Raw genomic sequence first — 15,654 nt, forward strand, 5'->3', positions numbered from 1 at the left:
CTTAGTGACTGTTTGGATCTACAGGTATTTTAATTGTGAAACTCAGTGTCCCCTTGGTGGATCGGAACCTGGTTTTGCTGCTACAGCTTGCTTGGGGTACAAATACAGTTTTCCCAACCATCTCATGCAGTATCTGTCTTGGGTCTTAAATCCCCTCTGAGAAACATTAGATGAAGGTTGTCTCGGCCTCTTCTCCGCAGGCTTGAAGGGACAGACGCTCATTTTACTTCCCCAATATTCCTACTGGCTGTTCTGGGATAACTTGGGGAGCTGAAGTGTTGAATTACAGCCCTTCATAGAGGGAGCCTTCCCGAAAGGTGGTTATATGGGACAAGGGTTATTTGCAAGGGGAGGTGGCTGGCAGAGAATGTTTCACCTTCTGCAAGATACAAAGAAGGGTCAAACTTTGAAGTATCCTATAGAAATGCTTCCCTTTCTTACAACAGGGAATCTACTAGCCTTCCCCTTATTAGGGCCCTGAAAATAGCCAGTATGAAAACTCTCAGATGATGGTGAAGTGCATGTGAGCTGTGAATGAGTTGTAGCTGTTGGATGTGATGGCTAAACCTTTGGTTACAGTCGCAGGGGTGAAGAGTTGGGTCCTGACCAGGCCATAGAAGTGTGTCACTGAGCTTCTTGTGAATGAAGTGATTCTTAGGAGTTGAGACAGCCCTGAGCAGGTATCCAGGCTTGTCTGGGTAGTACACAACTGGTGGTTAATAGAGCATTTGATTTGTAAAGTGTGTGAGGCTTCTGGCAGCCATAAAGGAGAGATCTTGAAAGATACTCTCTCTCGGCCTGGTAGCTGTACGGCTGATGAACTGAAGGTATTTTGTTCATGCTCTGCATGTTGATATTCGTGCTTGAAATCTGGCATTAATCTGTAGGTGGGTGTAAATTGTCAAGTTTTATCTTGAATGGGCTGATAGAATTTGGCTTTTGTGGTTGCATTTGTGATGTAGAGTTTGATTCTTGCCAGTGCTGCTCCTTTTTTTTGTCTCAGTAACCATTTAATTTAAGTGAAGGGCTGGCACATTAATTCTGAGGCAGTAAAATCTCTGTTCTGTAGGAAAATTGATGTCGGCCTGTGGTTCACAAATAACTGGCATTTTGTCACCCAGGTCTAGGGAGGTTCTGAAAGACTGCCATCTGCCAGTAGGGTTCCCTTTCCACACAGAGGTCTGCATCCTTTGTTTTAACGGAGTATATAAGCCAAAGAATATCTTGGAAACCATTGCTTTGACTCACTGTCTTTTGACTGAATATATTTGTCACTGTATATGTTCTATTCCTCTGCCCTGCCTTCAAAAGTAGTGAGCTGAGGGAAGATGAGTGCCTTCCTCAGGGGCAAGGCTCTGTAGCTTTTGCTGCTGGGAACACTGTCTTAACTCAGGGTGTGCTGCCCAAATGGATTTTGTCAGGATTTAGGTGTGATGTCATAGGGGTAAAAGATGGGGAACAACCATAGTGTTGAGTTAACATAAGACTGCTTGTTGTGTTTTCTTTTCTTTTGAAGTAGAAAAGAAATGCAGATCTAAGACCTTCCAGCTTATTTTTTTTTTATAATTCTTTTCTAACCATGACTAATTCTGGCTAGTTCAAACAAGAACATAATGAGGTACTAAAAATGTTGGAACAGTGCACTGCTTACACTAATTAATGCTTCTGTGGGGATAGTTTAAACAGAAATGAGCATGTGTGTAAGTTTACTTAAACCATAAGGGAAACTGGGTTTGTGTTTTTGCTGCACTCCCACGCTGCCTTCCTTTATCTGCCCCTTCCCAGCAAGAACTGGCTGCTCCTGGCCTTGCACTTGGGTTGCATTTGCAGTTTACTATTTCACAGCTCCTTCCAGGGGACAGAGATTTCCCAGGTGACTGAATGATTTTACATGCAGTTTTCTGTAAAATGGCCAAGCAGAATCTCCAAATCACTCCACTTGTAGAAATATTCGTAGATGATGTGTAGGTACAAGTCACTTCGATAGGAGGAAATGCATAGGAGTCACTTTGCACGGAGGAAATGAATTTACACTCTTGCAAGTAATGTGGGGGGAAAAAATACGCCACCAACCAACAACTGTCAGTCTGATCCAGTTTTTAAAATATTTTTAGACATGGTCAAGGCAAGCAAATGTTAAATGTTAACTGGCAACAGCAGTGAGAAGTAATCACTCGAAACCAGTGTTTCTAAAGGGCTTTTATAAAGAGTAATTCTAGGCCTGGTTTAGTCTTATATTTTTCTCTCTGATGTCAAAATAAATCACTTCTAATAAATTTGCACGTTACATGGATTGTCTGACAGGGAGGTTGCATGTAACTGTCTCCTGCATGTAGCTGGGTCATTTTTTAATTTGCTGTGGTTAAAGATGAGATTCCGTGTCTGAAAACAGCAAGCAAATTCTTCATATAAAGTGGGGTGTCTCTATCCTGACAAATGGCTCTTGGCCAAATGATCTCTTGAGTAGCACAGCTATTTAGAGTGACTTTCAGTGCTTTATTGAAGAGACTTAGGATGATCCTTACACAGCAGAACAGGAGTGGAGAAGAGTAGTAGCATGTTGGCTTGTTTTGGATACTGTACTTAGAAGACTTGCAATGGGCTATTGCCTGCAGTTCTCATGCCTGATTTTTCAACAACCCTTGTAAAGTACAGATAAGGTTTAGAGAAACCCCACTAAAACCTTCTGAATGCTGTAAAATGTCCCCTAGGGAGAAAATTAGAGGGTGGACCAAAAAGGCTTGAAACTGGTTTAATGGCAGCATGCTTCCACAGGAGGACAATGTCTGCTTCCAAAGGACTTTTAATATAGCTGAAATACCTGGAGAAGGCATCATCCACTGGGAGTTGCAGTTAGACAGCCCAAAAGGACAGGAGGCAGTGCTTTTGATGGTATGTGTGAATAACCATTAGAACAAGCTCGAAGAGTAGTGACAGATTTCTTTTGCAATTCCAAGTCGTGATGCTTTCCTGGAGAATGTACTTAGTGAGACACAGCTCACTGAGTACCATCTGGGGGCAACAGCAAGAAATTCTGCATCTTCTGGTGTAATGTGAGATGAGATGAATTACTTGGTTGTCCATTCCCTCCTTAAATTCTATTGAACTGAAAACTGCCCTGTATATTTCATTAAATGTTACTTGGGTTTTTTTAAAAGTAAAATTTTTAAAGTAAATTGTGACTATTTTTAAAAATCCTCCATATTTTATACATCTAGATCCGTTATGTAAGATTGATCCATAACAGGACTATCTCTTGTAGTATTTTGAATTCATTGTTGACTGTAACGTTCCTTAAACATACTGAGAGCTGCTTGTTTCTTTCTTCCTCTCTTCTATATATTATTCCCACTTCCAGAGACTTTCATACACAGCTTGAAGTTTACCAAGTTTCTTTTTTAAAATTGACTGTTAACTCTCTCATAAACCACATACTCAAACTTCAATCGAGGGATTTGAAGATATCCTTATGTTACTGGCTAGGCACTTCTTGCTCACTGTATTACAGAGTATAAATAAAATGCCATATTACAAAGGTCTGGTGTTCTGTTTTGGCTGCTGTTGAGTTGCTGGTGGGGGTGATGCTTACACAGTCCTTTTGCTGAGACTTCCACAAGTGCATATCCTGGTTTTTGATGAAGTTTTTCTTGAAGGTGGGGGAAACAAAAACCGAAAGAGTGTGCCTGAATCTCCTAGTCTGAATTGCAGTCTGTTTGCTTCCATCAGTTGATGTTCTGTGCAAAGATGGCCATCCTTGGCTGCTTTCTCTAACACCTGTGTTTAATCTTCAGATCTCCGATGGCCAAGGAGACGAGCGGTCAGAGTCTCCCTATGAAAGTGCTGATGAAACTCAGACTGAAGTGTCTATATCATCCAAAAAATCTGAGCGAGGAGCAGGAACAAAAAAAGAATATGTGTGTCAGGTGAGAGACATTAGCTGGGGCAGCGAGACAGAAAGGTGTTTTTAAATATGAAAATAACGATGTTAGGCCAGAAACAGGATCATAATGGGTGTCTGAGATGTCTGTTAGTGATGAGGTTGCCATGCCAGTAAACGGAGCTCTTAATACCTTATTATTTTTTTTCTTGGCCTCCAGTGAGTGACTTAGCCTCTCTGCTTGAGCTCTCAGATCTGTAAGATAAGCATGACTTGTACCTCAGAATAAGCAAACGAGTGTTGCCAGGTGACCAGTGATGATTCAGAAGAGCTGCTCGCTCCTCTCTTAGCAAAGAGGAGGAAGTCAAACCTGGTGGGGTTTGTGCTTTGTGTGCAGCAGAGGTGGCAGTGATGCACTGATCACAGCATGCAGGTGGCAACTGAAAGCCAAAAGCTTTATCAGACTACTCTAGAAGAGTTCTTGGAATATGAAACGATAACACAGCCCAAGTAGGCAGATCAAATTTGTTTCCACGAGACTGGGCAAGCAGTTACATTTCCATTTCTTGTACATAGTAATGATGAGATTATATCTCTCTCTAAATGTTGGGTAATCCCTAAATTCTGACAGCACTATTGTTCAGTTCATTTTTAGTTGTGCATGTGTCATTGCTAACCACTCAGATGTAGAAGTATCATTGTGCCAACTAGATTAATTTCCTTTTGCCAAGGAAAATGAAAATAAGGATGCTTTTTTAACCCTACTCGGATGCATCAGTGTGCTCAGGAAATATTTCTTAAGGCTTTTCTTTTTCTATTCCTTTTTTTCTGTCAGATTGTATTTGCTGTTGAACCATGGTGATATTTCTGGTGGTTTAATGATTCTATTACCTGTCTTGACTTGAAGCCAGGGCATGTGGTGATGGTTGTAAAATTATCTCTCACTTGTTAAATTTGATTTCAACAATGGGAAAAGAGATTCTGAGGAGCACTATATGAATGGAATAAAGAAAACAGTTTTTTCCACATATGAACTTTCCTTTAACATTTAATGCCTTTGTGTTGTAAAAGCTGTGTGAAAAAACAGGTGATCTCCTACTGTGTGAAGGACTTTGCTATCGAGCTTTTCATGTAAGCTGCCTTGGGCTCTCTGGAAGACCAGCAGGAAAATTCATTTGTAGTGAATGTACATCAGGCAAGTTTGTCCCTTTCTATTAATTAAAAAAAAAAAAAAAAGTTGTAGTTTTCCCATACATTGTTTTAGGATGTCCTCCTGGACAAAGTGTGTATCCTTGGAGAACTCTCCTTATCCTGTGGGACCTGACAGGGTGGAGATTGTGCCATGTTTTAGAAAGTTCGCCCTGGTTTTGGTGAGAACTCCCTTGTAAATTGGCTAATTTAGTCTGGATTCCATGGCCTTAATAACTGCAGATTATTTGCTCTCTGAGTACATTTACAGATGAGATTTGAAGTCTGTCACAGAGACTTAAGAAATCCTAGAAAAAAAAACCAGCAAGTGAAACATTTTAAGTCCCTTTTTAGTCCTATGTGTGTCTGTATCAGTCTTTTGCTTTTCCTATTAAAAGGCTACTTTAATTGCTAATAATTTCATTTGCTTTTAATCCTGTAGTAACTGCTTGGCAGTTCTTAATCTCAAAACTTTATGTAAATGATTTGTGTTCTTGCTTATAAGCCCATTTCAGTACATGCAGTAAAATCTTGTTGGAACAAGGCTACTTCAAAATAAAGCTGTTCCAAATGGTTCAGAGAGAAGATTGGAGGATGCTTGTATTTATTCTGTGGTGCTGCCTCAGATTTCACAGGATCAGAGACAACCCATCATTCTATTTCATCGGTTTAAAAAAAATTTTTTAGAAAAGAAAAATTCACAGTTGTCCTGGTGTACTGAGGCTTATAAATAAGAACATAAAAGCAGATTGGTGAGGCTTTGGATGTTGTTGTGTACATTTTAACTGCACAAAACAGAAGCAGCTCCCCCTTGCATAACATAGAAGCACAAGAGAAGCATTTTAAATTCTCATGTTTGCATGAATAATTAGTTACATTCTGTTTATGATTTTGCCATTAGGTGTGCACACCTGTTTTGTGTGTAAGGAGAGAAAGGCAGATGTGAAACGCTGTGTCGTATCTCACTGTGGAAAATTCTACCATGAAGCCTGTGTGAAAAAATTTCATCTTACTGTGTTTGAGAACAGGGGGTTTCGATGTCCTCTCCACAGCTGCCTCAGTTGTCATGTCAGTAACCCCTCCCATCCACGAATTTCAAAAGGTAGTTTCATTTTACACTTTTATAACTGGTGAATTAATTCTGTTTGTGGTATGTTAAGGTAAGGAATCTGTCCATTTGAGAGCTGCTAGCTGCAAGTATTTTTAGGTATAAAGGGACTATGGATTGATTCAGAATTTAAAAAAAGAAAAAATAGAATAATTTTTAGTCAGCATTAGTATTTATGCTCATGCTCTTTTTTTTTTTTTTTTAACTAGCTTTCAGTTATCTATAGTTAACCATGTTTTATTCTCAAGAGAGAATGAAATCTAGAATGCGTAGATGATGGGAGAGAGGCCAGGCAGTGAGGGCAGGACCTGAGAATGTACGAACGGTGCAGCAAGGCTCGATGAACGTGGAGACATTTGATTCTGTGCAGGCTTTTAGCTTTGGGCAAGAACCGTAGACAAAATTACATGACGGAAGAAAGCTTGCCTGCCCTGGTGTGCATAGTTAAAAGTCTTCACAATTGAAGGTTACAGTGCTTCAAAAAACCTTTACCAGTTCGGCACTGCCGCTAAACGCAAATATGCAGGCTTTGAAAACATAACGGGCGTGTATTTGTGTGTTGCGTTGGCTGTCTCGGACACTTTTAGTTCAAATAATCAGTTTGGTTGGGAAGTAACGTGGCAGTTGTTGTGCTTTGCCAGGGAAGATGATGCGCTGTGTCCGCTGCCCCGTTGCCTACCACGCCGGGGATGTTTGCATTGCCGCGGGATGCGCCGTCATCGCCTCCAACAGCATCGTCTGCACCAACCATTTCACTGCCACCAAGGGGAAAAGCCATCACGCCCACGTCAATGTCAGCTGGTGCTTTGTGTGTTCCAAAGGTAAACTAACGGAGAGCTGTGTTTCGCCAAACGCAGCCTCAAAACGTTTTTAATTTTATTTTATTGGTCTGTTCGTACAGAATTACTCAAAGCGCGGCATTATTGAGTTGGGCTTTGTGAGGTTTTGGTATAACGTCAGGCTGGCTCGTGCTGCTTCAGGTTTTTAAGTATCCTTTTTTATTGCAGGAATAATTGATTAAAAGAATAGTTTTACTTGGAATTTATCCAGCAACTAGGAGCTTGATTTAATTCTGTGTGAGAGACACATAATGAGTATTTCTCTGTTCTTTCCCCTGTGTTCAGTGTACTGAAACTTTTTGTGTTTCTTTATTGCTAATACGTAATATTACACTATAAATATTTTAAGTGTTGCTTTTAGTTTAGCATCAGCCAGCAAATTGAATCAGTATTAGTTGTTGCTGGGAGTGCTGCTAATTAAAGGTGTTTTGGTTTATGTTGTACAATAAATCTATTCCTTATTGAGAGCCACGGAATGCGTAGTGCTGATTAAACTTGTAGGAGCGAAAGTTTACCTGATTTGTTAACAAATTAACAAGCAGCATAGCAGCTTTTAAGCTCCAGCTAACTTTCCGCTTGATAATTCATGGAACAAACTAACAACCTCGTTCCCTCTCCCCCAGGGGGAAAAAAAAAAAAAAAAAACAAACACAAAAAAACCCCCCACATAAATATAAGAGAAGTCTGTTGTGGTTAAAATTTTTCTTACATTGAAATGTTAACATATATTAAACTGTGTTAAACATATTGTAGTCATTAAAGTAAGGCAAAGTAATTATAATACGTGGTGCTTTATTCTGGCTTTTTTATCACCAGCTTACTTGTTATTTTGCATGTGTTACGAGCCCAAGTCTGCCAGGCATTCAAATCAGGACTTTTTGGCTTTTATACACAACTAAGAGATGTTTATTTGTTGCGTTTTAACCATTTATTTTATAAGTGAACCTAACCACTGCTTTTAACCTGGCTGGAACGCAAACTTTCGTTTTGGCCTTGATGTTCTTCAAGCTTTTTGTTTTCCTTTTTCTTTTTTTTTTTGTCTCTCTGTGAAGGTGGAAGCTTGTTGTGCTGCGAGTCGTGCCCAGCAGCCTTTCACCCCGACTGCTTAAACATTGAAATGCCAGATGGGAGCTGGTACTGCAACGACTGCAGGGCGGGCAAGAAGCTCCACTTCCAGGATATTATTTGGGTTAAACTGGGAAATTACAGGTCTGATGAAGGAATTTTACGTTGTTTTACAGTACTGGCATGTTTAAGTAAGGATCATACAGTTGGTTTCTCCTGCAGGCCAGCCTTGCTGTACACTGATTTCTCATTCCTCTCTGAGCTGGGGAACCCACCTCCTTGCAAGCCTCAAGTTTCAAAGACTTGCAGCTTTGCTGTTGCTCTCAGCCAAGGCATTACCCATGCAGGACTCATTGAGCCTTATGATATCTGATTCCAGTGTATGAGCTTTCAACCCCTTTTGTTTCAGAGATCTCTTCAAATTAATTGTTATAACTTGTAATTGGCTAAATTACTACCTCGCAGGCTGGGAGATCAGTCACTCAGGTTGTCAGTGTTTCACACTTTGTTGAGATTTGAGTGAGATAGAGGTGGGTGGGGGTAGTCCTAGAAACATGATAGCTATTATCAACCTTCTCTTGGTCTTTGACAATTACAGCGATTGCAGGCCTTGTAAAGGTGATGGTTTTGCTACCCAGACACAAGGAACCTGCTGTGTTTCCTTACCTTTCAGGAAGGCCAAAGTCCCACAGAATCTGTGTGTCAGACTTTCTTTTCCTGGTCTTCTCACACTGCCTAGTGAGTGAGGGGAGGAAAAGATTTTAAATCCTCTTGGATACTGGAAATAATATGCAGTTACTGCTCTTTAGAGTGATTTTACTGAACTGTCTCATGCAGACTTGACTAAAATGCTGTATTTTTTTATTTGTACTTCTGTGCTAGATGGTGGCCTGCAGAAGTTTGCCATCCGAAAAACGTTCCCCCAAATATCCAGAAAATGAAGCATGAAATCGGAGAATTTCCTGTGTTTTTCTTTGGTTCTAAGGATTACTATTGGACGCACCAAGCACGGGTGTTCCCTTACATGGAGGGAGACAGAGGGAGTAGATACCAAGGGATCAAAGGAATTGGAAAAGTCTTCAAGAACGGTACATAGCCTAAAGTAAACAAAAATAATGTAGGGATATGCATGCTTTGCTTTCTTTACACATAGCCCTGTCGTCTGCTTTTGTACGTTTGTTTTACAATATCGAATTAAGGAAGTTGTTGTGGTGTCCTGGGCAGCAGCCACTATTACTGTCTTTGAATGGAAACATTATTTTCATGGCTTGTAAAAGACTAGGATCTAATTGGAATTATTTCTGGTGATTTTTGCTTTCTGGAAAGGAAAAAGAAAAGTGTAACTGGGAGACTGAAAGACCAACATTTGTACATCTGTTGAGAGCATTAACACCTCGGAAGTGTTGTTTGTAAGAAAACTCAGTGATGGGACTAAGGAGTAGACAACTATTTGTTTAACACACATGGGAATGAGCAATCTGGGGAGAGTAATTCCCTTTCTGGCATTTCTGTTGATGTGACAATCTTTTTCAGCTTTGCAAGAAGCTGAAGCTCGATTTCGAGAAATAAAACTACAGCGGGAAGCCAAAGAAACCCAAGAGAGTGAACGCAAACCTCCACCCTACAAGCATATTAAGGTAAAGTTTGAGGAAATCGCACTGGATACTCAAAAGGTCTCAGGCAGCACTGGAGAGGAAAAGCTGAGCTGTGAGATGGGGACAGGTTGTAATGCTGGTAATTGAAGGCTTTTACAGTCCTGATAGGGTGAAATTCTGCTTCCATTGGAACACCTAGTGTGGCAAAAACAAATTAGTAACCGCCTCAATAACTCTTACAACAAATTTAAGTGTTCTGAAGTGATATTTGAACGATTTTAATGTGTGTGTTTTTTTCAGGTGAACAAACCTTGCGGTAAAGTGCAGATATACACGGCCGACATATCTGAGATTCCCAAGTGCAACTGCAAACCCACGGATGAAAACCCCTGTGGCTTTGATTCCGAGTGCCTAAACCGGATGCTGATGTACGAGTGCCACCCCCAGGTCTGCCCGGCGGGAGAGAGGTGCCAGAACCAGTGCTTCACGAAGCGCCAGTACCCCGAGACCAAGATCATCAAAACCGACGGGAAGGGGTGGGGTCTGGTCGCCAAGAGGGACATCAAGAAGGTATGAATCGTTCTTGCCCCGCAGAGAACTGGGGGCTGGTGATGCTGTCCGTGGGTTTGGTATATACTTTACTAGTGATACTCGGTATCTTCCAGGGAGAGTTTGTGAACGAGTACGTGGGAGAGCTGATTGATGAAGAGGAATGTATGGCAAGAATCAAATATGCACATGAAAATGACATCACCCACTTCTATATGCTTACTATTGATAAGGTAGAGTATTTGACATTTCTTGCCATTATTTAGTTATTATTTTGATGTCTTTTCCTCCTGTTGGTCACCTTGGTAGGGCTCTCTGCTGCCTTTGATGTTCCACAGTTCCCTGTATTCACAGCGTTGTATCTTCTGTGCCTGTTCTCTGCATTCTCTCTATATATAATGCATCTCATTAGTCTATGTTGTGTAATAAAATAAATAGTAAGGTCTGTAAGTTTTGCTTTGTTGCTTGAAATCAAGTGCAGCAAAGTATTTACCTGCCTAGTCTCAAAATGAAGTGTTAGGAAATGGTAGTGATACAGCTGAAAGAATTACTGTTAGCAATCCTTTTAGTAAAATTTCAACCACAGAACATAAAATTCTCGCTTGAGAGAATGTGAAATAAAATTGTGAGTCTGTGTCTTACATAGGGCATTTAATATTTTTTGGATCTTTCTGTCCATTTCTTAGTTTATAGCAAAACTAGACTTGTGCTTTCATAGAAACTCTTTTTCTGAAAGCACTCCTTGCATTAGTAGCCAGCCAGTACTCCACAAATCGATTCTGCAGCAAATTGTTGCAGCAGATTAATTAAAACACCAAATTAATGCAGCACCTGTGATTCTGTGCACACCTCTGAATATTTTCTTTCTGAGGAGGAGAAGAAAGTGGAGAACCTGGACAGTTGGAGGTATTGATTATGTGTATTATATTGCTTCAGACCCAAAAAACAAAGCTACTTAAAAGAAAAACAAGAGCTGGCTGCCAGTCCTGCATTTCTTTCGGTCCCAACCACTGTTCTTTTGCCCAAGACTTTCCTGCTCTGTATTTCCACAGCTACTGTTGTCATTAAACCTGTGACTGAGGAGTTCCTGTTACTGGAGTTATCACCAAGGAATGATGAAACCACGTTTCTCTGAACGCTTAAAAGTTTCTCACCCGTCTACTAAATTGACACACAACGTCAGGGTGTTACATATCTGAACTAAACATGTATTTGACTCTTGCTGTAATTAATAAATACTCACTGTGGGTCGAGCTGCCCATGCAGTTAGAATGACTGGGTGTGTGTGCAAATAGGCATGGCAGTCATGCATGTGCATTGTAAAAATGAGTTAGAGGGAAACTATAATAATACTTCATTAATTAGCAAATCCCTCTTAAGCAGCTCTGCAGAGAAACACAGTTCTGGCTATTTCAAGATTTTATTTTGTTAATGTCTGGTATATTCAGTGGAGATAGAAATTAAAAAGCAATTGTGTGTAGGGATGGGATTTTTTTTTTTAGTTTACCAAGAGCTTTGTTTTGTTTAAACTAGGCTGATTTGGAGAAAATAACTGGTGACAGACTGATAAGCTCTGCAAGTAATCATGCAGTGACTTGGTAAATGCCATTAAGCATAGTATTTGTAAATGCCTCTCAGCTCTGTGTGTGCAAAGTAAAAGATAAATGGACTCAGTTTGAGTTTTGAGGCTTTCTGTGGGAGGGGGTTCCTTAACCACCCCAGTGCTCACAAGAACACTTATCCTGCCACGTGGCTGCGATGGGTGCTGGGAAAACGTGAGCTAGAGCACAAGTATTGCTTTGGGAGTGTCACATTCCAGGCCCCATGGGACACTACAGTTTTCAATACAACACGTGCCATCAGTCTGCTTTTGTGCTCTGGGTAGCAACACCGTGCTTGTTCTGAATGCAACTACTGAAGTCATCTGTGGATTTTTTTTTTTTTTTTTTTTTTTGTGAGGGGGAGAGAAAAAACATTCATTCTGTTGCTGGTCTGATCTCCTCCAGGACCGCATTATTGATGCTGGCCCCAAAGGAAACTACTCTCGGTTTATGAATCACAGCTGCCAACCAAATTGTGAAACTCTGAAGTGGACAGTGAATGGAGACACTCGTGTCGGGCTGTTTGCCGTGTGTGATATTCCTGCAGGTATGTCAGCGTCTCTTGGGTTTGGTTTCATTCCTTAAGTTAAATCTTTTCTGCACTTATGAGTGCGACAGTCATGGTTTAAATGATTCAGTGCAAATATTCTTATAGAGAACTCAGCAGTCAGAGAGATGCTTTGGAACCTGCCTTTTACTTCAGTGTTCCTTAATAGTGAGCTGATTTTTATTGCTTCCTTCTAGAAAGGGCAGGTATCCTTAGTAAGTTAGCATCCTTGCACTCACTTTGTGTTGTAGAGCCTAGTTTTTGTTTTGGAGATCTCAAACAGTATGTTGCATCTCTTCATATGAATATGCTTAAGGAGTGGATGTAGGAGGCTGCTTTAAAAGTAGATATGTTATGCTCATACACACATATATCTATCAATAGCTATATCTAGCTGGCTGGCTGGATGGATGGGAAGATAGATAGACAGATATAACAAGTGTGTCGATCAGACTCACGCACTGATTTGTGAAATCAAACCAATTTATTTTAAAATGTAATTGCCCATCATGCTGTGTGGGCATCTCGTTAATCACTGTCAGTGCTTATGAGCAGCAAAGAGGAGGAAAATCCCGTGACAATACATCAAGTCCCAAAACATCAGACAGATAAGGAAATCTGCCTATGTTTGTAATAATTCTGATAGAATTTGTTACCTTGTCCTTCACAGTGAAAGGGTTTGTCTTTTCTCACTCAGGGACGGAGCTGACTTTTAATTACAACCTTGACTGTCTGGGCAATGAAAAAACAGTCTGCAAATGTGGTGCCCCAAACTGCAGTGGATTTCTTGGGGACAGACCAAAGGCAAGTAATACATCAAGAGATTCTGACAGTCTTGTCTACTAGCCTGGGTTTTTCTTCTGGGGTATGAGTCGGTGAACCAGTTTTATGTTGTGATAAGGGGTGATGATGCATGAACAGATGCTTTCCGTCCTCTGAGTTCAAAGCTTGTTGTTTCCCTTGCTGGGAGGATGGAAACATAGTTTTGCCAAGCATAACCTTGGTGCTGAAGAATAACCCAAAATATTTTCTGCCACTTTCTCCTATGACAAATAATTACTTTGGGTCCTGAATAAGAAATACTGCTAGCTATTGACACTAGTTTCTGGAATAAAAAGCATATTAAGAAAAAATGGATTGCAGAATAGCCAGTCCCATTTGAAACATGGGGAAGGGTTGTACGAGCTTTGAACTAAGAATGCACCTAACTATAGTCAGTGAGATCATTCTGACATTGCAGTTTATATTTCTCCCATCTAAACCTTAAAATATTATTGAGATTCATTAAAGAAAACTCAGTTGAACTGAAGAATAAAAAACATGAGTTTTGAATGAGGAAAAAATGATACAAAATTGTCTGTGTGATTCCTGCCAGGTTAGTTTAAAACCTGTAATCCAGCAGTTGATGGGGCTTCAGGAAGGACTGGAATAGGAGTGCGAAGGAAGGCACAAGTATCACCCATGGCTGTTCAAAAGCTGCACCTTTATGTGGTCCTCCACACTGCTCAGTACCAGCCATTTCAGAGGGTGGACTGAAAATCTCCAGAGTTCACATAGTTGTTTTTTTGTTTAGAGATAGGCTGAAGTGAAGTTTCACATAAGCTTGTGATCCATTTCCACAGAAATCCATGAAAAAATGAAGTGGTACAGTTCAGTTTTGCAGAGCTGTCTGCACTGGTAGATAGAATGAGCTCATTTCAAAGAAAGTAGGTAATGATTACTGGGGAAAGAGGGAGGGGAATGATGGTAGGGATGTTGAAAAACCATCCAAAATTTTACGTGACTGGTTGAAGTGCAAGCAGCAGAATGTCAGACTGAAATAGAGATAAGGTTTGGAATATTCTTTCTGTCATTACAGGCACAGCTACAGTTCCTGAAGTTCTGCTGTCTGTTCCTCAAAGAGAAATAGAGGCAGGTTTTGGTAATTCCAGCAGTAGTACTTTCAAATGGAAAAGAAAAAGGGGTATTGAAGTAATAGGTGATGCAAATACAAAATGGGGGTAAATCAGCCATGGGTAGATCAGACTGGAAATGAGAATAAAGTGGCAAGAAAGTTAAAGAAGTTTCCAGTAGGAAGGTTCTGTAGGAACAAGACGTGGTTTTAGGATGAGTTTTCACAAGGGTCAGCGTGGGGGCTTTGCCAACACAGACCAGTATGGTGAGGCACTGGGCAGGTCTGCCCCTAGTCAAGTTTTTGGATGTGTGCACTGTCTGCCAGGTGTGCCAACAGCTTGTCTAGGCTGTGTTATATTTTTGCTTTGCAAAACTGGCATTAACAGACTTGCATCTTTTAGAATTCTTCCACTAATGCCTCGGAGGAAAAAGGCAAAAAGACCAAAAAGAGAACACGGAGACGCAGAATGAAAAATGAAGGGAAGAAGGAATCTGAAGATGATTGTTTCCGTTGTGGGGATGGAGGCCAGCTGGTACTGTGTGACAGGAAATCTTGTACTAAAGCTTATCATCTCTCCTGTCTTGGTTTGGTGAAACGTCCTTTTGGTGAGTCAACCCACCTCTTACACCCGAATAAATAACTTGTGCTGCAGGTACCTCATTTATTGCACTGAAACCTTGTCAGGAGCGTCATCTTGAAAATACTGGGTTTGTGTGGTGGGAACTTTGTTCCTGCATCACGTAGGAGCAGCTCCTCCTGGGTGCAAAGACAGAATGATGGCCTCCTCCTGCCTCTCTGCTAAAATGGGCTGCTTGCTCTACAAATGCAGGCAATGGAGCACATCAGCTGGTAGGAGCACTGTCGCAGGAAGGTTGTTATGTCTGAGAAATGCATGAAGCCCTTTGAGCTCAAGCCAGAGGAATTACAGCAGCTTCTGGAAGGAGGCGAATAGGAAAATTAGTAGCAGCAATCAGTTTGCTGTTCTACATATCACAGGAGTTACCTGGTTCCAAACAGCCATGTCAGGTGGGATGTGAAGAAGGGAAGCAGGGAAAGCCTGTTCTCCCAGAAACAAATAAAATGAGGATTGGGTAAAGCATGCTGGGGAGAAAGAGCAGCCGTAGGTGAAGCACAGCAGCCATCCCTGAGCAAAACTTGGAACAGACAGGTGAGTGCTGTAGTAGGCAGCAGCTGAGCAGATGTTTGGGTGCTCTACCAGCCTGCAAGTTCTGTAAAATGTTGTTGAGTAAAGCCTGAGTAATTTCTTCTAGCTGGAGCTGGCTGCTGTATTTAAATTGAGAGTGTGTCAAGTGTGCTCCTTACGTCTGCCAGCTGAGCTTTAGAAGTACGATGTAGCATTTTGAGTGTTGAGATCAGCCCCAGTGGTTGCT

The 15,654-nt window shown here is 41.0% G+C and overlaps 1 protein-coding gene across 1 annotated transcript in view; it reads left to right on the forward strand.

Moving 5' to 3' along the window:
* LOC114070725 (histone-lysine N-methyltransferase NSD2-like) overlaps nucleotides 1-15,654 on the forward strand; it is a 46,256-nt gene that overhangs the window by 28,020 nt on the left and 2,582 nt on the right. The window contains exons 10-21 of the mRNA XM_027908276.1: nucleotides 3,792-3,923; nucleotides 4,949-5,072; nucleotides 5,967-6,167; nucleotides 6,815-6,994; nucleotides 8,065-8,221; nucleotides 8,960-9,165; nucleotides 9,611-9,714; nucleotides 9,973-10,242; nucleotides 10,338-10,454; nucleotides 12,228-12,369; nucleotides 13,067-13,173; nucleotides 14,664-14,868. Of these exons, the coding sequence (XP_027764077.1) occupies nucleotides 3,792-3,923; nucleotides 4,949-5,072; nucleotides 5,967-6,167; nucleotides 6,815-6,994; nucleotides 8,065-8,221; nucleotides 8,960-9,165; nucleotides 9,611-9,714; nucleotides 9,973-10,242; nucleotides 10,338-10,454; nucleotides 12,228-12,369; nucleotides 13,067-13,173; nucleotides 14,664-14,868 (1,945 nt within the window). The remainder of the gene's footprint in view (nucleotides 1-3,791; nucleotides 3,924-4,948; nucleotides 5,073-5,966; nucleotides 6,168-6,814; nucleotides 6,995-8,064; nucleotides 8,222-8,959; nucleotides 9,166-9,610; nucleotides 9,715-9,972; nucleotides 10,243-10,337; nucleotides 10,455-12,227; nucleotides 12,370-13,066; nucleotides 13,174-14,663; nucleotides 14,869-15,654) is intronic.

Source organism: Empidonax traillii, unplaced genomic scaffold, assembly GCF_003031625.1.
Source record: "Empidonax traillii isolate 1590-97213 ecotype Southwest subspecies unplaced genomic scaffold, ASM303162v1 scaffold1670:size75979, whole genome shotgun sequence".
NCBI classification, from domain to species: domain Eukaryota; kingdom Metazoa; phylum Chordata; class Aves; order Passeriformes; family Tyrannidae; genus Empidonax; species Empidonax traillii.